Raw genomic sequence first — 20,979 nt, 5'->3', positions numbered from 1 at the left:
GGGGGGGGGGCAGCTGCGAAAAGGAAAGAAGGCCCTGAACAGGAGGGGTTAGCACAGTGGCTGTACCCGCGGGCTCAAATCAACTGAGGATGGCACAGGATCAGGCAGCGTTTCACTCTTGTACACAGATGAGTCGCTATGGGTCAGAACCGACTCGATGGCACCTAACGTCTTTTCTGACCCAAAGTGATGTGAAGAAGGGCACCCTTGCTTCCTCATCTTTATTTGCTCCCGGTAAAGGATCGTTTAGTAATAACTGCAGTTTGATTGAGTATTGTTGAAGTGTCCAAACAATGTTCAAACGCTTGCAGACTTTAAATGATGAATATAAAAAGCTATGGGTATGATAAACCCCTTTGCTGAAACGGAACTTGTGCCTATTAGTAACATTTAGTTGTCTCAAAGACGTGTCTTCAGTCATTTTACAGGCTTCTTGAGTACATTTTAATATTCAAAATTAATATCCCCGGTGTTTTGTAATTTTATTGTATGTACTTGTGATTTCCTCTTAGCTTTTTCACTGTGCTATGGGAGATGCCAAAGAATCGAAAATGCAAATAACACCAGAAACTCCAGGAAGGATCCCTGTTTTAAACCCTTTCGAAAGTCCTAGTGACTATTGTAACCTCCACGAGCAAACTCTCTCCAGTCCGTCTGTCTTCAAATGTGCAAAATTACCGGTAAGTTTTTCTCAACTCGTGCTGACAAAGAATTTTAAATGCAGAATTACCTCTCTGTAGATGGTGAGGGAGAGATTTCTCCCTGAACTGTGTGCAACTGGGATGTGCTTCTTAAAGCTGCAGCTTTCAGTATATTCCAGCGGTTCTCAATCTGTGGGTCACGACTCCTTTGGGTGTCGAACAACCCTTTCACAGGGATCGTCCGATTCATAACAGTATTAAAATTACAGTTCATGAAGTAGCAACGAAAATATTTTTATGGTTAGGGGGTGATCACAACATGAGGAGCTATATTAAAAGGTCACAGCATTAGGAAGGTTGAAAACCACTGTTAAAATCTGATAACTGGACTAAAAACATGATTTTAGCCAGCATTTCCCCTTTAAAAAAAATTAAAGTTGCAACCACTGTAAGTAAACTTAGATAGTATGAGTAATCATGCATATCATAAAATAACTTGTCTCTTTTCATTTATTTGGCAAACATTTGAATGCCGGTGTATGCCAGAAACCTTGAGATACCATGAGATAGTGGAGATTTTTATGTTCCTGGGGTAGAGAACACCTGGACTGAGGCTGTATAAGGCAGTTGAAATCATCAATACCAGCTAGCATCTCACCATAGAGAAGCAGTTTTAGCCATCACATTAAACCAAAAACAAATAAGCTACTATCAAACTGATGCCAACTCACAGCGACCCCATAGGACAGAGTAGAACTGCCACTGTGAGTTTTTGAGCCCTGCCTTTCTCCACTGGAACATCTGGTGGTTTCGAACTCCTGGCCCAACCCATAACCATTATACCACCAGGGCTCTTGGTAGTGATCACACTGCGACTGAGTTAATTAAATGTAGGACCACTATGGCCTGAGATGGTCATGTAAATATACAAATGACCCCTCGGCAGAAAATTTCCCTGCCTGTCTTCTACATAAACCATCTACTGCAAGGGTCAGAACATTTCTGTTACACTCCAGACGGTTTTGGTTTTGCAGATCTGTTACACTCCAGACGGTTTTAGGTTTTGCAGATCATCTGGTGACCATGGCAGCCACCAACCTCCACCTTTTACCACAAAACAGTCAGAGACAGTGCATGCACAGATAAACATGACTTGATTCCTATATACCTTCACTTAGTGGCATCTGCTGTCAATCTCATGTAGCTTTTACCTGCCATGACGCATTAATGGTCCTTTGGAGTTTTCGCAATCACCTAAAATTCCAAAACTGTTCTTACGTTGGAGGCTGTACAAAAAGAATTCAAGGCTTGTTCTAACAGGAAAGAAGTAATGATTTCAAGAAAGTGCGCTATGTGTTGTGTTTAAACACCAGCGCGATATGGCAGGAAGTTCTTTTTAGGAGATTTAGGAGAGGCTTCGTCACTACCTTTTTTATTGTTGTTAACTACACTGGAGTGATTCTTTTGAAGCCTAATCTTTTAACCTTAGTTAAGTTACACAGAAAAACTGCAAATTGGATGACTGTTTATGTTACTTTTCTATACGCCTGGACAATGAGCAAATATGCAACAAAATGGTGATTTTACAGTTTTTATTGAGTCTTTAAATTAATCTGACCTGGTGGTATGTAATTGACTTATTTTTTCTCGTTGGACTCAAAGTTTTAGCAACATGTTTGTCATAAAAATAAATAATGCAATATTTACAAAATTATTCTCACATCCCCAAATGATGATATCTTGGAATGTAGGCCTGAATATTAAAAAAAAAAATTCCTAATTAGGTATTGGGATTCCAATCGGTGTTTTTGACTACAGTGGATAGTGGAATAAGGCATGGCAGCCCTGGCTACCTTGTTACCATTCGTAATTCTTTTCAGGATTGTGAGCTTTTGCAGCCACTTTTTTTGTTAGAACTTTGCTAAGTTTCAGTTTATCCTGTCGTAGAAGTTAAAGACCTTTGTTATCTGTAAAAGGTTTTTACTTTTACATGGATTTGTTGCATCCTTGATAGATATTAGTTACAGAATTAATTTTTACCTTTATTACTCTATTGAGATTTTTCTGTTAATGTATAATTTTTTTAATAATCCAGATTGATGATTTTTATGTTATCCAAGAGATTCCGTCAAGTAAGTTGATTTGGTATGGTGACTTCCATTTACCACTGAATTTAGGGGTAAAGTTCAATTTTGAGATAACAACTTGAAACTATTTTCATATGAATAGCTCTTACACGTACGTTTTGAAGGGGATTTTGCTTAGTTTTTTGTTGAACTAGTTTAGTTTGTATTTACTCATAAGCTTACTTTCTTTTATTAAGACTCCAGGGAAATTTAGATGGTCTATTGATCAACTAGCTGTAATAAATCCTGTAGAAATAGACCCAGAGGACATTCATCGCCAAGCCTTATACTTAAGTCATTCGCGGTAAGTTTTGCCTCTCCTGCCCCCAAGTTTAAAAACACATGCTCTCCAGAGATGAGAGCCAGGAGGTTCCACAGGTTGATTATTTTTCTATGTAAAGATAGTGGGTAGGAGGATTTGGGGCATACATTACCTAAATGAAGAGGTAGAGAACAATAGCCAGAAGGATTCCCTTGGTGAGAGTGCCAAATCCGAGCCAGGTCCTTTCTCTGGGAGCGCATCTCTCTCCGAGACGCACAGAACAACTCTGCCTCTTCAGCACTTAGAGAGGGCAAGGTGTTCGGAAATGTATACCTTTCTGCATGATGTGGTTTCTGCATTGACTGTTGTCAGTTTTCTTTTCCTTTCTTAAAGTTTTCTTTCTCTCATTTCCTTTTTGCCTTGTGTGGATGAAGGAAAATGCTATTTTGCAGCCATCTACAATTGGGGAAGCTGAAAGTCTCTTTGCCAAGTTAAGATACATAAAATGGAAGGGTAACCATTAGTATAGAGTAGCCTTTCTAGAAAGCGTGCAATGCTGACATATTATAAGCCCCCTCCAAAAACCAAACCAAAGCAAACCTATTTCCATGAAGTTGGCTCTGAATCGTAGTGGCCTTACAGGGGACTCAGTAGAGTTTCCAATGCTGTGGTCTTTCTCCCATGGAGTGGCACGTGGGTTGAATTACTGTGATTTAATCATACTGTGATATGATGTCTACATATCAAGATGTTCATGAGAATACTTTTCTGATTTTTTTCCTACCCCTCCTTTGATAGCGTGATGATCATTCTTCAAAATTAATTAATGTCCGTCCACAGTGGGATACCATGGCTGTAGAACATAAAAGGGTTTTTTAATCTAAACCGTGCCATTTAAATAAGATAAGAAGCAAATCTAAAACCAAGTGAATCACAATTGTTGACTAGCTTTTTGTTCCACACAAGTTGCTTTAGTACCTTGTCTCAACACTTCACTGTACTCAACCATTGACAACAACGATTATAACAAATCTATCCATCAAGAGATATTAGTTGATCACCTTAAGACATTGTGAGAAACACTGGAGAAATTTAGGGTATTTGTTTTGCTCTCAAGAGTCAACAACACAACTTTACATGATTAAGACAACTTTCATATACACACTAAGTAATGTGTTACTACCTGGAGGAGCTACTGACTATGTCAGGTAAACTTTGGGATGGCTCGCTGCTGCCTCTCAAGAGAGAGGTGAGGCTCTCTGCTCTCATAAAGATGTATAGCCTTGGCATCAGTTCCATGATACTGGGTTGATTGCGTTATTGCCTAAGTGGGTTTATGGAAAGATCTTGTAGCTCACAGGAGAGGAGAGAAGAGTGGGAAAGTGTTAGAATTTTATATTGCCAGTCCTGATGTGGTTCAGTGAGTGATTATTATGGCATCTACCAACTTTAATAAGTAGATTCCTAACAAAAGATCATTGACGCAGGCTTAGAAACAAACCGGGGCTTTCTATATTTGTTCCCATCAAATCAGGCCGCTCCCTCTTTACCTCCCACCTTGCCTCTATCAGGGCAGGCCTAGGAGATGATAACTGAAGGTGTACTGGTGTAGACACCTGAGTCTCTCCCATCATGAGGGTGCCCTCGGTCACGGGTGAACATGCAAGGCACACCTGTACCCTGTGTGCATCATGTCAGTGTTCTGGTTAGGATTCTTTACCCTGTAGGACTTCTGCAAACGTCCATGATCTGGCTTGATAATATATGGCCAGATTGATTTTGCCATTTCCAGCAATTACCTGAGTGGTTCAGGTTCATGAAGTCCCCCTGATGCAGCAGGTCAAGGTTTCTGATGGAGGTAATATTGGATCGGAGCTTACTTAATGTATACTATGATTATGGTGTTCTGTCATTTTGACGGTGGTAAAAATGAAAAGAACTGAGTTATAATATAGCAACTGTTCAGGCTTGGATAGATGGATATTTAATACTCTAGACTATTTTCTCATCATTCCTCTAATTGGAAATTTCATTTGATGAATTTCCAAAACATACACTATACTTTGTTTTGTCACAAACAAATATACAACGGAAAGCCTTTTGAAAGAAAATTATGTTCCATTAATGAGAAAAAAACAAAGCAACTGTCCTACTATGGAGTCCTGGTAACATAATGGGTTACCCTGGCACTGCCAACCACAAAGTCAGCAGTTGAAACCACCAGTCACTCCATGGAAGAAATAGGAGACTTTCCACTCTCTTAAAGATCTACAATGAAGGAAACCCCCGGGCAGTTCTGTTGTGCTCTGTAGGGTCTCTGTGACTCAGAACCGTGTCCGTTTCCGTGATCTTGACAATTTACTAATGGAAAAAATAGTACTTATTGATTCTGGAGTCGAATAAAGAAGTGGTCCTACAAGGCTAACTGCTTCGCCCTTGGCAAGTGTGTGCCTTGTGCTTGACCCGACATTGAATTAAAACCCCATAGCTGAGATATGTGTGTTGTAATTGCATGTGTATCAATATGCAAAAATTTCATTTGAATCAAATTTTATAATCTGTTGTTTAACTTAACAATTAACAGTTTTCTGTTGTTTATTCAGAAACTGTAAGGAAAGACATTCTGTTTCAAAGAAGAGTTGATCTTAATTGTCTTGCTATGATAAACTTGCTCTAAAGTAGAGAGAGAATTTGGGCAATTTTTAGATTTCTATGGAAACAGTAACTTAATCTGTAGTGAATTAAAATATAAAGTCTATTCAGAGTTCTTTATATTGTAAAGAATAATTTTAAGACAATATTAACAGAAGGCAATTAAAATGTTAATCCATTCCAATTTTGAATGGAAAAGGGGGAGATAGAATGTTGAATTTCACAATATTAAATGTTCTAAGGTACCGCTTTTTGTACTGAAGTGAGCTTAACATTTGTATGTTTCCAACTGAAGAAAAGTATTCCTTTGAAAGATTATTATTTTAAATGTTCAGTAAACTAAAGTAATGGCATGGTTCTCTTTCTTCTTTATCGCTATATAGAATAGATAAAGATGTGGAAGACAAAAGACAAAAAGCCATTGAAGAGGTAACTTAAAACTGTTACTGATCATTAAACGAGTAAAACTTCAATACTGCATGCGTATTGTCTCCCTGGAAGACTTCCTTCAAATCACTCACTGTGCCATTTCCTAGCAACCTGCCCCCCCAGTGCTCCCACAAGCCAGTGTTCTCCAAACAATTACCATTCTGATCGTCTCCTCTCTTCTGAACTATTCCGTTTTGGTCAGTAATGTGCCTCAGTCACCTTTCTTTCTTTCTCAGACCAAATGTAGGCTTCTTTGTGCATTCAGGAATACTGATTAGCCCCAAATCCTTTCAGGTTGAGTTTATATAGAGCATAGCTTCTTTTGGGGGTGTGCTGGGGGTGGGTGGGGGTTTACTTGTGGCCCCACCAGGCAATGAAACACTTGTAATAGGGCTCCTCATCTAGACTGCTTTTGCAGCTGCCCGGGCTCGTTTCAGCATGCTCCCCATCACAGGGAAGCACCGACGGGAGAGCAAGGTCAGTAGTTCCAGTTGAGGAGTCTGGATGGGCATTGGCAGCGGTTTTTCCTTTGTTGGTGGTGTTGTGACTTTGGATTTGTAAGATAGCATATTTCATAAGACAAAATGTCTTAACTGCTAGCCAGAAAAAAATATCTTGCAAATGTAGTTTTGTTTCTTTGCCTGCTGAAAACCATGAATGGAGTTTTGCGCTTTGTTTACTGAGCTCCTTCGTTTAGCATATAAAGGTTATTTCTCTCTTTCCTCAGAAAGTATTCATGTGCTACCTTTCTTATTTTTCTTACTTTGTCTCTCTGGTCCCCACGTTCTTAGGTAGACAGACTTCCGTTGTGACGTGTGCAGATCACATGTTGCCTGGGTTGCTCGTGCACTTGTTTTTCTAGTTTGGTTGATGTCTCCGCATTCAGATGGAGCCTGGTTCAGAGAGCACACCTCCATTGGCTTCACGTGACACATTATCTATTTCTTTGGTCCAGTAACTACAAAATTTTCGTTCTGATTCGATGACATAATTCTTCCCTGCTTGAATATACTTAGATTCTCCCGTTTCCTAGCATGTTGGACACTATGCTTTTTCTTTGGAATTTTCGACTTTAAAGGGAAACTCAAAAGGCTGAATTTAGGAAAATGAAGTCAGAGTAAAGATTTGGATTACTGTACATGGACAAATAATTTCCTTTTATATTTTTGAAACTGGAAGTAATAAACACCACACATAATCCTGCACATAATAAAAGCAAACAAATTCAAAGAGAAAGATTTGAAACAAAAATGGTAAGCCATTTTCTTCCTCGTTTGCTTGCTCTTTACTTCCTGAAGAGGTAACGAGCATAAATTTCGTGGTGTGGTGGGCTGCTAGCTGAAAGGTCAACTGTTTGAAACCCCTAGCTGCTCCACAGGAGAATGACAAGGCATTCTAGGTCCGTAAAGAGTTCCAGTGTTGGAAACCCACAGGGGCCATTCTGGCCTGTCCTATGGGGTCGCTATGAGTTGTCATCTGATGGCAATGAATTTTGAGTTTGAAAGTCTTTTAAATATTTTAGGCCGATAGGATCATTATTCTTATGTTTTATACCTTGCTTTTCATCTGAATAATTTTTTTTAATTAACACCTGCTGCTTTTTAAAATACTATGATAGTCAAGTCTATGTATTTATTGTAACGTAACTGAGGCACTGAGGACCCCTGGTAGTATAGTGGTTACTTATCAGGCTGGTTACCTCAAGGTTAGCAGTTTGAAACCAGCAACTGCTCTGTGGGAGAGTGATGAGGCTTTCTACTTCCATAAAGAGTTACAGTCTTGGAAACCAACAGGGGCAGTTCTGTCCTGTCCTAGAGGGGTCACTCTGAGTCAAAATTGACACCACGGCAGGGAATTTTATTTTTGTTTTGTTTACCCAGGCCCTATTGATAGACTTCTAGATTCTATTTGGTTTTCTATCACCGTGCTGCAGTGAGTATACTTGAACATACATCTTTGTGTATTTGAAATAGGATTGCTGAGGCAAAGACTTTGTAAATTATAATTTTGGGGAAGTTTTGCCCTATTACACTCCCCAAAAGCAACTTCCAAATTTATACTCCTGGCTTATTACCAAATTTCTTAATTTTTACTTTTTATTATAGTAAAATGATATCATTATTTGCATTTGAATTTAGTTTTGAGTTTATACATCATTTTATGTTTATGTGCCCCCACTCTCACCCCCCATAATTGTCTGTATTATCATCTTGCCCATTTTTCTTTCCTTAAAATCTTTCCTCATAAATTCTTAAATGTCTAAGTAGGGAAATTCAGCCTTTTTATAGGTGTAACAATATAAAGAAAAATTTTTCAACTGCCTCAAAACATAGGGAAGACAAAGTATAGTCTGATTGATTTTATCTGGAATGAAAGAGAAAGTATCCAAATGATCCATCTTTGGCCAGTGGAGTGCTGTAACTGTTAAAACAATTGGCTCTCTGATTATGGAGTTGAAAAAACGAGGTTTATAATGAGTGTTACTTTCTGTGGCTCAGTTCATCAGTGAATGCCAGTTTCAAGCTACTGATGTGACATCACTGAAGAGGAAGAAATCTATAATGGCATACTACGGAATACAGAAGCTGACCCATATAGATATAAAAAAATAATTGACCTAAAGAGCACACATCTTAAAATATGATAAAATGGTAAAGTAAATAGCAAGTGAAGAATTTATGAGTCTTTATGGCTTTTGATTTCTTCCTTCCCTCTCTGTTGTTCAAAAATTTGTTGGAAAGAGGAGTTAAAAGTATGTTATGTTCTCTAAGTTTAATGCCTTTTTGCTTAACTTCCGAGATTCAGTTTTAAGTGGTTAGCTTGTAGTAGTAAGATTTCTCTTTGCATGTACTTTTAAATTCCTTCTGCTTCAATTTTAGTTGTGCTTTTGAGAATTAAAATTCTTTAAGTACAGCTATAAAATCAGCTTATGACATGTTTAAAATGATCAAATGAAAATAAATGATGGTGCCTGTAATGATTTATGTGGTGGGGAATTTATGCCCAATTTTATGACTTTGATTTTTTTTTAGTTTTTCACCAAAGACGCCATTGTGCCCTCTCCATGGACGGATCAAGGAAAGCAGCTGGCACAGCATCATTCCAGCAAATGTGAGTTACTCCAGTTTTCATTCAAAGGCTTTGAACCAGAATGTTGGCCTTGCAGATTCCTCCCTAGACTGGAAACAGGGAGTTTCTCATTTAGCTTGGCTCCTGCTTAACCATGGGCTTTGAATGGCTCCTTTTAACTCATCAGCAGCACGTTCAATGCTTCTTGTACAGCAAAATGACTCCAGCACTGGAGTGGTTTTCTTACTGCACATTAGCTCTACGGTAAAGTGTTTGTCACAGCTGAAGGTTTTTTACTGTATGATTATTTTTCCCATTTTATGCACCAGAACTTTTAAGTTTCCATGCATACTAAATGTGCTGATGTTTTTTGGGAAGATTAATATTTGAAAACAAAAAAAATGTAGAAATAAAATGGCTTTATGCAGACTATAAGGATCATAAGGACAAATATAAATATGTATAAAGCAACACATGAGAGGAACTTCAAAAAGCTCATGGGAAAGTTTCATTCTTTTAATCCAGGTATCTAAAGGAAATTTCAGAAGCCCGGTCTTAGAGTGAATTTCAGTTGTCTGCTTTGATAAGGCGTTTGCTGTCATTTACAGCATTGCTGGATGACAGGATTTAATTTAGAAAGTAGGATTAAAACAACAAAACATGCCAAATTCTGTTTTGGGTCATTCTAGTCTAAATTTAAATTTATGTTTATGACCATTTCCTGAATCCATACATACAAAACTAGTGTTGAATGTAGAGGTGAATTAATAATGATTTTTGCAGATTAATACTTTTTTCTAATAAAATCCTTCATTTGCTTCGTGTGTTTGTTAAGTTGCTGATTTCTAATAATGATGGCGTGTAGGATAAAGACGTAAATGACCTCTCTTGTTAGGTGCTGTTGAGTCAGTGCCAACTCAGCCCAACACACAACAGAACAAGACACTGCCTGCCCCTGGGGCATCCTCATAATGGTTGCTACATCGGAGCTCATTGTTGCAGTCACTGTATCAGTCCATCGCTTCCTCCTTTTGACTGCCTTCTACTTTATATGCATGATGTCCTTTGGGGGAACAAGTTTCTCCTGAGAACATGTTCAAAGTGAGTAAGACTGAGTCTCGCCACCCTTGTCTGTAAGGAGCATTCTGATTGTACTTCTTCCAAGACAGGTTTATTTGTTCTTCTGGTAGTCTGGTACTTTCAGTATTCTTCGCTAACACTAATTCAAATGCGTCCATTGCTCTGTGGTCTTCCTTATTCATGGTCCAGCGTTCCCGTGCTATGACCTGATTGAAAACACCATAGCGCAGTCCATGTGCACCCTAATCCTCAGGTGACATCTGTGTTCTTCACAACTTTAAAGGAGGGCTCGTGCAGCAGGTTCGCCCACTGCCGATCATTTGATCTCTTGCTTCCTGCTTCCATGAGCATTGAAGGCGGACCCAAGTCAAATGAAGTCTTTGAAAACTTCAGTCCTTTCTGTGTTTATCAGCTGTTCTCTGTTGGTCCAGTGGAGAGGACTATTTATTTCTTGGTGTTAAAGTGCAATCCATGCTGAAGGATTTCTCTGATTTTCATCAGCAAGTCCTCAAGCCCTCAAGCTTTCAGCAAGCAGAGGCGGGCCATCTGCCTACTGCAGATTGTTACAGAGTTCCGCGAGCCTCAAGTCAGGTTCCAGCTTCTTGGATTATTTGCTCAGCACACAGGTACACACCTTAACTGATTTTAAACTGTGCGCTATTCCCTGGTTCTGTTAGAATGGCCTCTCCTTGGTCTGTTGACAGATTTTGCATCAGCACAATGAAGTATTCTGGAATTCCCATTCTTTACTGAGTTATCTGTAGTTTGTTATGATCCACATAGTTGAACGCCTCGGCATGGTTAATAAAGTGCAGGAATACTTCTTTCCGGTAATCTCTGCTTTCAGCCAAGATCCATCAAATGTCAGCAGTGATACCTCTCTGCAGGTCTTATTCTGAATTCAGCTTGAATTTCTGACAGCTCCTTGCACTGCTGTGGCCGTTGGTGTATTATCTTCAGCAAAATTTCCCGTATATGATTATGTAATGATATCATTAGATAATTTCTGCATTCTGTTGGGTTGCTTTTCATTGGAATAGGTACAAGTATTTCATTGGAATAGGTACAACTCTTTCAGTCAGTTGGCCAAGTAGCTGTCTTCCAGATTTCTTGACAGATTAGTGAGTGCTTCCAGTGCTTCATCAGCTTGTTGCACCGTTTCAATTAGTAATCCACAATTCCAGGAGCCTTGTTTGTGCCTTCAGGACAGCTTAGACTTCTTCCTTCACTACCACTGGCTCTTTTCTTGTTTTTTCTACTGGCTACATCTATATGCTATATCTTGAAACATTGACCATCGGTCAGTTTTTGGTACACTGACTGTGTTCCATTTTCTTTTCATACACCCTGCATTAGACACTATTTTGCCCGTGATACCCTTCAGCACTGAAACTTAAGGTCTAATTTTTTTTCCTTCAGTTCTTTCAGCTTGAATGCTGGGTGTTCTTCCCTTTTGACTCTCGACCTCCACGTTTTTTCATGATTTATTATAATACTTCACTTTCTTAGCTGGCATGTGAAATTTTCTGTCGTCTATTTGCTTTAACTGCTCTATGTGTAACTGCTCTCTTACATCCACTGATGGTGCTTTTCCTTGTCTTCAATAACCTTTTGCTTTCTTCGTGTGGGGTGCTCTTGATGTCCTTCCACATCTCATCAAGTCTTCTGTCATTAATGTTCAGCGTGTCAGATCTGTTTTTGAGATGTTCTCAAAATTCAGGTGGGATAGACTCAAGGTTGAATTTTGGTTCTCCTGGACTTGTTTAATTTCCTTCAGCTTCAACCAGAACTTGCATGTGAAGGAACATTTCATGGTCTATTTCCCAGCCCCCTGTCCACGTTTTGCCTGATGATACTGAGCTTCTTCTGGTTTCTGTCCACAAATGTATGCAATTTGATTCGTGTGTATTTCATCTGGGGAGGTCCCCGTGTACACGTGCCATTTATGTTGTTGAAGAAAGCTATTTGCAATGATGAAGTCTTGCAGAATTCTATTATATGATCTCTAGCTTCATTTTCATCACCAAGACCATGCTTTTCAACTACTAAAGGACCTCTTGTGCAGTGTAATATAGCTGATTATCTTGTATATTAATTACAAGTCAAGTCAGTAGTCTTTCAGATATTTTTCTACCTCCAAGAATAGTTACGTAATGTATCCTCTCAATGCCCTCTGTTTTGTGAGCCGTGTTCAAAAATTACTTATTTAACTCCCTTATTGCACAGAAGTATCTATTCTTGTACGTAGCATGCATTGACTTTTCTTTTCATATATGAGGGCGTGTTTGCTTAATTTGTTATCAAGTAGAACAAAATGGTTAACATGGATTAAGCATTTACTTATATGGCAAGTACAATCATACCTCAGGTAATTGTGGTTCTATGCCATGAATGTCACAATAAAGTGAGTTACAGCTGTTCTGTTTTTGGGGGGGTTTTTTTGGTAGTAGGGAAGGTCACATAGCTAAAAGGTGACAGAGCCAAGATTTGAACTTGGCTGTCTGAATCCAGAATCCATGTACTTGACAGTGCATAACTTTACCCATCGCACACATAGGAAATGATTTTCCTTTTTTCTCCTGTTACTTGTTTTTTTTTCTTTTTAGTTTCAAATATATTTTAACCTTGATTGATTCTTAATTACTGTATATGCTATAAGCTGAGTGTTTTGGCACATTTTTAATGCAGTTTTTGTGGTAAAATTAGTTTTTGTGGTAGAACTGACTGATACTCGGTTTGGCTTATACACAAGTATATACGGTATTCCAATTCCCGCTTTATCACCCACACCCAAGTCAGGTGCCCTGGTGATGCATTGGTTAAGCTCTCTGCTGTCAATTGAAAGGCAGGTGATTTAAATCCAGTAGCCACTCTGCAGGAGCAAGATGTGGCAGTCTGCACTCATGAAGATTTACAGCCTTGGAAACCCATAGGGTAGTTCATTTCTTTGCTCTAGGGTCACCATGTGAATTGCAGTTTTCTCAGCGGTAATGGGCTTGGTGCTTTGTGGTTTTTATTTGTTTGTTTTTAATAGTTTTATTGGCATATACTTCACATATCATCTAATTTAATCATTCAGTCCCATAAGAATTGTGCAGTCATCACCCTGATCAATTTGGTGCTTTACTTTTCTTTACTATAGTAATTATTCTAGTTTTAAGCCAAGAGAACCTGACAGAAACATGCCAAAATATATATTTATATGCATAGACATATATGTTTTAAATCTTTTAAGTGAAATGTTTCCTTTTCATTTATTTTTTTACTCTGGAAAAAGTAATCCTAAAATAATGTAAGAATATATAAGTCTAAGGTTTTTCATTTAAAATCTTTTCCAGGTGTAAACATAAGTAGTGAATCTCCAATTGGAGGAAAGTTGACCGTTCATTCTGAGAAAAACCATGGTGGGTATGAATTCAGTCTATAGCGTTATATGTGCCCCATTATGTAAGCAACTTTTTTTTTTTTTTAATTCAGGCATGGTGAAATTCTGGAATCATAATCATTTACTTTGTATGAATGAGCTGTCTAACTATGGCTTTTACAGACAAGTGTATTAGCGTAGATATACCCAGCCATGCTTCAGAAACCCAGAAGTGTGTTGTTTCCTTGTTCAAAGCACATAAAATAATTATTGCTCCTGGAAGGTAATCTCGAGAAAAGTAGTATACTGACATATCTATCCCCAAATATAGGCTGGAATCTTTTTAAATTTTATCCCAGCCCCCATCTCACACGCACTCATTGCCATCAGGTGGATTCTGGCATGTGGCCACCCTGTAGGATTTCACAGGATTGCGTCTGTGGGTTTCTTTATGGGCATAAAGCATCTTTCTCCTGCAGAGCATGTCGTAGTTTTGAACTGCTGGCCTCGGTGGTTTGCAGCCCAACTTGTAACCACTATGCCAGCAGGAGTCCTACAACCCCACAGCCAGGTGGTGCTTCTTATCATTAGCAGGCTGTTTATAGGAAGGCGGCAAGGTGCAGTAATAGAATATGGAGATGAAATAATTGTTTGGCTGGAGGTGGGATGGGAGATTGTACAGCACATGAGGAATTGTATGCAGCGTACATTCATTGATTGTATTTGTTTTCTTCCAGCTGCCTGTCAGACACTGCTTTCCCTTCCTGTGGACTTTAACCTAGAAAATATACTCGGTAAATCTTGTGTTTGTTGCAACTTTCCATAACTGAAATAGAAGGTTTTGTTTTGTCGGCTGTTTGTAGTTGGAATTTGCAGTAATAGTTCTTTCTGAGGAAATGGGGGAAATGTCTTCATTTCTTTAACATGGCCTAAGTTTGCTTTCTATTGTAACTAACTTTACTGTTAAAACTGTTCATGGGATACATCTAAAGGTATCACCTTTATCAGTGCTTCCCACGTGGATAGTGCTGCCCCTGGGTAGGAGCTGGAATGATCCAGAAGGGAGTGGGGGCTGTAACTGCGGACACCTACATTTTAGCTTGACCTTTAAGCTGTAGCATAAGAGTTTTTATTTTAAATTATTTAGAGAATATTAGTTTCTATAATCAAACCCATGTAGACAAGACCTTAAGTAATTAATACAGTATGTTACGAAAGGGGAAAATTAAGTTTAAAGTGTACAAGGGTTTTTAATTGCCAGGACGGTGCTGAGGATTTTTTTTTTTTTCCTCTGAAAAGGGAGTGGTGGAGGAGTCCTGGTGGCATAGTGGGTACTAGTTGGGCTGCTAACTGCAAGGTCAGCAGTTCAAAACCACCATCTGCTCCTCGGGAGTAAGCCAAAGCTTTCTACTCCTCTAAAGAGATCCAGTCTTGAAAGTACACAGGTACCCTGTCCTATGGAGTCACTCTGAGTTCACATCTCGGTGATGGCCATGAGGGAGGCCAGAGGTTTGGGAACCTATGACCTATACTAATAAGGAAACGCTCCAAAGAGAAGGAATGCATGTTTGTTTGTTTTTTGGTCCATAACCTGGTAAACATGACATTTAAAGAGAAGGAATGTTTTTAAGATCATCACACAGGCAGGTAACCTTTGCCATGTAAGAAATTCAAACACAGAACATAGAAATTTATTTGCTTTTTATAGCAGTGTGATTACTTTCGAGGACAGTGAGCTGTACCTGTCATCCTGCTTACATTTCATTCAGGTGACTATTTCAGAGCTGATGACTATCCAGACCAGTCTCCCGGGAACCTCAGCTCTTCATCTCTCAGAAGAAAGCTGTTCTTAGATGGAAATGGAAGTATGTCTGACTCATCTCCAGCTTCTCCGCGAAGTTCTCATGGTGGCGCCCAGGCATCACTTGAGGTTTTCTATTCAATAGATTTATCTCCTGTACGATGTAAGAGCCCTGCCCAAACACCAAGTTCGGTAAGAAATGTTCCAGAAGGAAATACATCTATGTCCACATTTTTATAGGTTTAGTATTAAGGTAGCAGATAGACATTGGGCCTCTACTCAAGTACTCCCTCAATGCAAGAATACTTTGTTCTATTAAACTGGCATTCCATGATGCTCACCTTCCTGACAAGATAACTGTAGACAAAGAACGTGCATAAGCAAATGTGGTGAAGGAAGCTGATGGTGTCCGGCTACCAAAAGATGTATCATCTGGGGTCTTAAAGGGTTGAATATAAACAAGAGGCCATTTAATTGAGAGGCAACAAAGCCCACATGGAAGAAGCACACCAGCCTGTGTGATCACGAGGTGTTGATGGGATCAGGTATCAAGCATCTTAAGACTCAGGATAAAACCATACCCAAAATACCCAAGGTGAATGGGGGTGGTGGGGGGAGGGGGGACAACATGGATTGGATACCCAATGCCCATCTGTAAACAATAGACATCCCCTTACAGAAGGGTCATGGGGAGGAGATGCACCAGTCAGGGTGTAATACAGCACTGATGAAACATACAACTTTCCTCTAGTTCTTTAATGCTTCCTACCCCCCACTATTATGATCCCAATTCTACCTTACACATCTGGCTAGACCAGAGAATGTACGTGTGTACAGATAAGAGCTGGGAACACAGGGAATCCAGGACAGATAAACCCCCCAGGAACAATGATGAGAGTAACGATACCAGGAGGGTAAGCAGAAGGTAGGGGTCGAAAGGGGGAACTGATCACAAGGACCTACATATAACCCCCTCCCTGGGGAACGGACAACAGAGAAGTGGGTGAAGGGAGACATCAGACAGTGTAAGACATGACAAAATAATAATAATTTATAAATTATCAAGGGTTCCTGAGGAAGTGGGGGCAAGGAGAGAGGGGGGGGAAATGAGCTGATACCAAGAGCTCAAATAAAAAGCAAATGTTTTGAGATTGGTGATAGCAACAAATGTACAAATTTGCTTGACACAATGGATGGATGGATGGATTGTGATAAGAGATGTACAAGCTCCCAATAAAATGATTTTAAAAAGAAAACCAAAACGAAATGTTCTGGAAGGTCCTGATTCGTTTACTTGTGGGCAGACTTGGATATAGATAGCTGGCCGGACTGCATGTACTGTATGAGTCTTTTGCCCTCTGTGTTTCATGAGAATTAGCCTATTCACATTTGGTCACTATTCATCGGAATGTTTTTGTTTAGACTCTCCTGTTTAGTATTTAAAAGGTACCATATATATTAGTGTATGAGCTGAGTTTTTCAGCGCCTTTTTAATGTTGTTTTTCTGGTAAAATTAGGTACCTCAGCTTATAATCGGGTCGGCTTATATTCGAGTATATACGGTATATAGGATGAACAAATTTATCTTTACTGCATTTTTTTCAGATTCTCAGAATCACATAACTAAATCCTCAGTAATATGGCCATGGAATAAGTGATTATTTAAAGTTTTTCTTCTTTATGCAGAACTTTTTCATCAACAGCTGTTAGTAGAAAGCTTACATGGCTTATTTGAACATAGTGCATTTGTATGTTGACTCACACTCTATTTCAGAATCTTAATAGCACTCTTCTTAATGGTCTTTGTTACTGGATGCCTTTGGATTGTTCTTTTGAGTGATTCCTGGTGTGTAAGTGTGTTTTATAAAGTTTTAGGAAAGGATTGTGCAGTCTAACAATGAAAGGAAGCAAACCACATGATCTTAGGTATGCATGCATTTATGTTTGTTTTTCTCTTGTCTTTAATCATAGGGGCAGTTTTCTTCTAGCCCAATTCAGGATAATGTGAAAAAATACAGCCTGGGAAGCATAGCGAGTCATTCCCCTATTTCCTCACCCACATTGTCACCAATTGCATTTCAAATAGGAAAGGTACCACTCTCAGGTATGTCTCGAAAGACATTATTCAATTTGTTGTGCTATCCATATTCACTTATTAAAATAGCACCCCTTCATCTTGTTTTAACCTTCGATCTCTAAATAACCACTAAATTTATAAAATTCAGGAACACTGATTTAATTAAAAAGTTTTCCTTCAAAGTATGGCATGCTAACAAAGTCCTTCCCGAGGACTAACGACAGCTTGATTAGCAGTACACCAAATAAAGCTATAGGACAGCGTTGGAGGGAAGTTGTCTTTCGTGTGCCTTCTTGCCTGTAACCTTAGTAACGCGATATTTCTATTTTAGGAAAGTGTAAGTGCGTAATGTTTTTAAGGTAAATTTGCATAGTGTATATATTAATATTTTTATATATGCATATTTTCTTTTTTATAAAAGTCTAGCATTTTTTGAAAACTTTACAATGAAGAAGCCTATTTATAGTAAAATAATTTGGAAATTGTAAAATTATGTTTTTCTGGTAACTTATTATTTGGAGATTATGTGTACATAATGCCTGCATACAATATGTGTAGGTTTGCACATGTGCTCATTGTACATACTTCAATATCGTTTTTCATAAAGAATTATGAATATTATAATGAATGTTTGCCTACTTCATTTAGCCAGTTAGTCTTAAAATATGATCTAGAAGAATTATTACGTCCCATTTCATGTTGTATCATTTGTTTTTAGCTATTAATACATATTTAAATTTTGTCTCAAAACTAATGGTTGTCATTATATATACATTCTATTTTATATACATAGTAGAATTACGGAGTGAAGGCTTTAAGACTTTTGATGAATTTGCTAAAGTTTTTGTTTTTTTTAAAGTTTTTTATAAAAGATTGTATCAATTGAAATTTTTGTCATTTGGCTTAATGTTTATTTGGCACATTATCCAAAGGACTCGTTGCTTTAATGTTCATAATTTGATCATTAATGATATTCAACTACTTATTGTTTGTTGGCCCTTTGTTTTTTTAGAGAAGATTGTCAGTTGCAGCTTCCTTTTTTTTTGGTTAAACATATAGTCACTCTTGGCTTTAATTTTTTTCTGTTTTGAAAAAAATTATCTGTGGAAGCTGAATTTTATTTATGTTTATTTACCATTGGAAGGATCACCTTGCCGCTGCCCATTCTTTAAAACTTTAATTAAAGTTGTAAAAATGGATTGATCTGTCGTTGTTAAGTTCCTCATGGTTGCAGATGCTGTATTCCAATTCTTCATTTGCCTTTAAATGATGCCTACAGTATTTGACAGTAACATCCACATAGATTTTTGTATATTACACCTAGCAGGTTCTGCTATTAAGTTGTAGCTTTCAGAAGATTGCTAGGGATCTTGCTTGTTAGATGAACAGTATGTTATGCACATAAGGAAATGATCCTCTAGGAGTGAAGTACTGTGCTTAATTTAGAGGAGGAAGATGCAGAGCAGTTGCGTTTAGAAGGAACCTTACCCTGATCATTGAAACACATCTCTCATCTGTCATTATTTTTGTAACAGCTGACTTGAGTAAACAACCCAAGTGTTAGAGAAATCCAGGAGGGTTTTCTGTCATGAAACATGGAGGCTATGCAGTAAGGGCTTTTTCCATTATCATGGTCTTGAAGGGCTGATTTTCCTCCCTCCCAATCTTTTAGAACAAAGGAAGTTTGCTTTTCCTTCTCCGGATGCTTCATCTGGACCAACTCCTCGTGGGATTACTCATCCGCGCGTGGGAAGTCCTTATAGAGACGGCCGCTCTTCAGTTCAAAGCTGGTCTCCCATGAGACTGGAGATGTGTGGCCGTGGTGCTCAGTATCGGGCCTCGCTGATTCGGATTCCTTTTGCCCTTGAGACTCACAGCGAAGGCGAAGAAGAGAAAGAGAATACGCCTCCCGTTGACATCTCGATAGCAGCCGCAGATGCTGCCGCCGGGGTGCAGCGGCAGCAGGTGGACGGCGGTGCTTTTCCACACGGCACACATTTAGTGGTGACGGCCATGTCTCTCACGCAGAGTCAGGCCAGCGCCTCTGAGAAAGACCTGGCGCTCTTGCAGGATGTCGAGGGGGAGGCAGAGAATAACACCGTGCATATGGCTGATCCCGTGGACACAGCCGAGGAGGCGGTTCATAGTCGGAGTCTCCCTGTGGCTGAGTTTATGAGTGGAATCGCCTTCAGTATGGAAAACTCGCCTATGTGCATGTTACCTCTTGCAGAAAGCATTGTCATTCCTTCGGAGAATAGTGACATCCAGGTATGGTATTTTAGTGTCCTAGGCCTTTGGGGTTCTTTATCTTATCCAGGCTAAGAATGTGCAAGAAAGAAAGCAGGCTTAGAGAGAGGACTGTAGCATTATATGATAAGTTTAAAATATGCATATATTTATAATCAACGCCACATGACCCCAAGTCAAATTTGGACCAATTCCAAAACATCTTACTGCCATCGAGTTGATTAGACACATAGCGACCCAGTAGGGCAGGGTGGAACTGCCCCAGTGGGTTTCTGAAACTAATTCTCTCACAGGGCCTGGTGGTTTTGAATGGCTGACCTTGCTGTTAGTGGCCCAATGGGTAGTGGCATGTGGAGCAAGAAAGGATGAGAACCAAAGCAAACCAGACTCGCTGCCGTCGAGTCAGTGCCGACTCGTAGCAACCCCATAGGACAATGTAGAACTGCCCATGTGACTGTCTGAGACCGGAGCCCTTTATGGAAGTAGACAACCTCTGCTGTCTCCTAAGGAGTAGCTGGTGGTTTCAAACTGCTGACCTTACTGGTAGCAACCCAGCGCTGACCACTGTGCCACCAGGGCTCCTCAGGAAAGGATGTGATATTGTTTTGACAAGAATACAATTTTGGGTCTAGTACTTAAAAAACATACCATATGTACTTGTGTATAAGCCGAGTTTTTCAGCACATTTGTAATGCAGTTCTTGTGGTAAGATTAGGTGCCTCGGCTGATATTTGGGTCAGCTTCTACTTGAGAGTAATAGTGTCTGTGTTTCTGATATGATATAGGAATAAAACCAGAGTGTATTGTAATACTTTAAAGATAATGTGATTTTTATAGCCAACACATTGTTCCTGTAGTCTTACATTTTGAAGTTTGCGGTATCGTAACAAGAGTCCAGGATGCATTTGGCAGATAAGCTTCACAGTCAGCACTTTCAGAGACGTTTGTTCACTGATTGCAGTAGCGTTTGATTTTTAAAGGACTTTAAAACAGTCAGAAGGGTAATTCTTACCCACCACGTCATAATTACCATAGCTGGCACTCTTATAGCTCTGACTATCCCAGTAAGTACTGTTCTAACTACTTAATATAACTAGTAAGTTGTAATGCCATGATTTGAATCCTGGCAGTCTGGGTTAAGAGTTCCTGTTCTTTAACCTAAATTTATACTATCTCATAATAATAGCTAATATTTGCACAGTATTGTGATGTGCAAGGCACTCCAAAATTT

General features: G+C 39.1%; 1 protein-coding gene across 2 annotated transcripts in view; it reads left to right on the top strand.

Moving 5' to 3' along the window:
• Positions 1-527: 527 nt before the first annotated feature.
• Positions 528-20,979, top strand: part of BORA (BORA aurora kinase A activator) — a 30,086-nt gene continuing 9,634 nt past the window's right edge. Inside the window, exons 1-9 of one of the 2 annotated variants that reach the window (XM_004711256.2) lie at positions 528-680; positions 2,965-3,071; positions 6,065-6,110; positions 9,143-9,221; positions 13,598-13,663; positions 14,361-14,417; positions 15,393-15,616; positions 17,396-17,528; positions 19,174-19,769. In XM_004711256.2, coding sequence (XP_004711313.1) covers positions 528-680; positions 2,965-3,071; positions 6,065-6,110; positions 9,143-9,221; positions 13,598-13,663; positions 14,361-14,417; positions 15,393-15,616; positions 17,396-17,528; positions 19,174-19,769 — 1,461 coding nt within the window. The remainder of the gene's footprint in view (positions 681-2,964; positions 3,072-6,064; positions 6,111-9,142; positions 9,222-13,597; positions 13,664-14,360; positions 14,418-15,392; positions 15,617-17,395; positions 17,529-19,173; positions 19,770-20,979) is intronic. The other variant, XM_030884730.2, reaches the window with a different exon arrangement.

The sequence above is a fragment of the Echinops telfairi genome, unplaced genomic scaffold, assembly GCF_000313985.2.
Source record: "Echinops telfairi isolate 266 unplaced genomic scaffold, ASM31398v2 ScPeMD7_11;HRSCAF=52, whole genome shotgun sequence".
NCBI lineage: Eukaryota > Metazoa > Chordata > Mammalia > Afrosoricida > Tenrecidae > Echinops > Echinops telfairi.
Note: the sequence above shows the minus strand (reverse complement) of the source record. Positions and strands in the feature narration are given on the sequence as shown.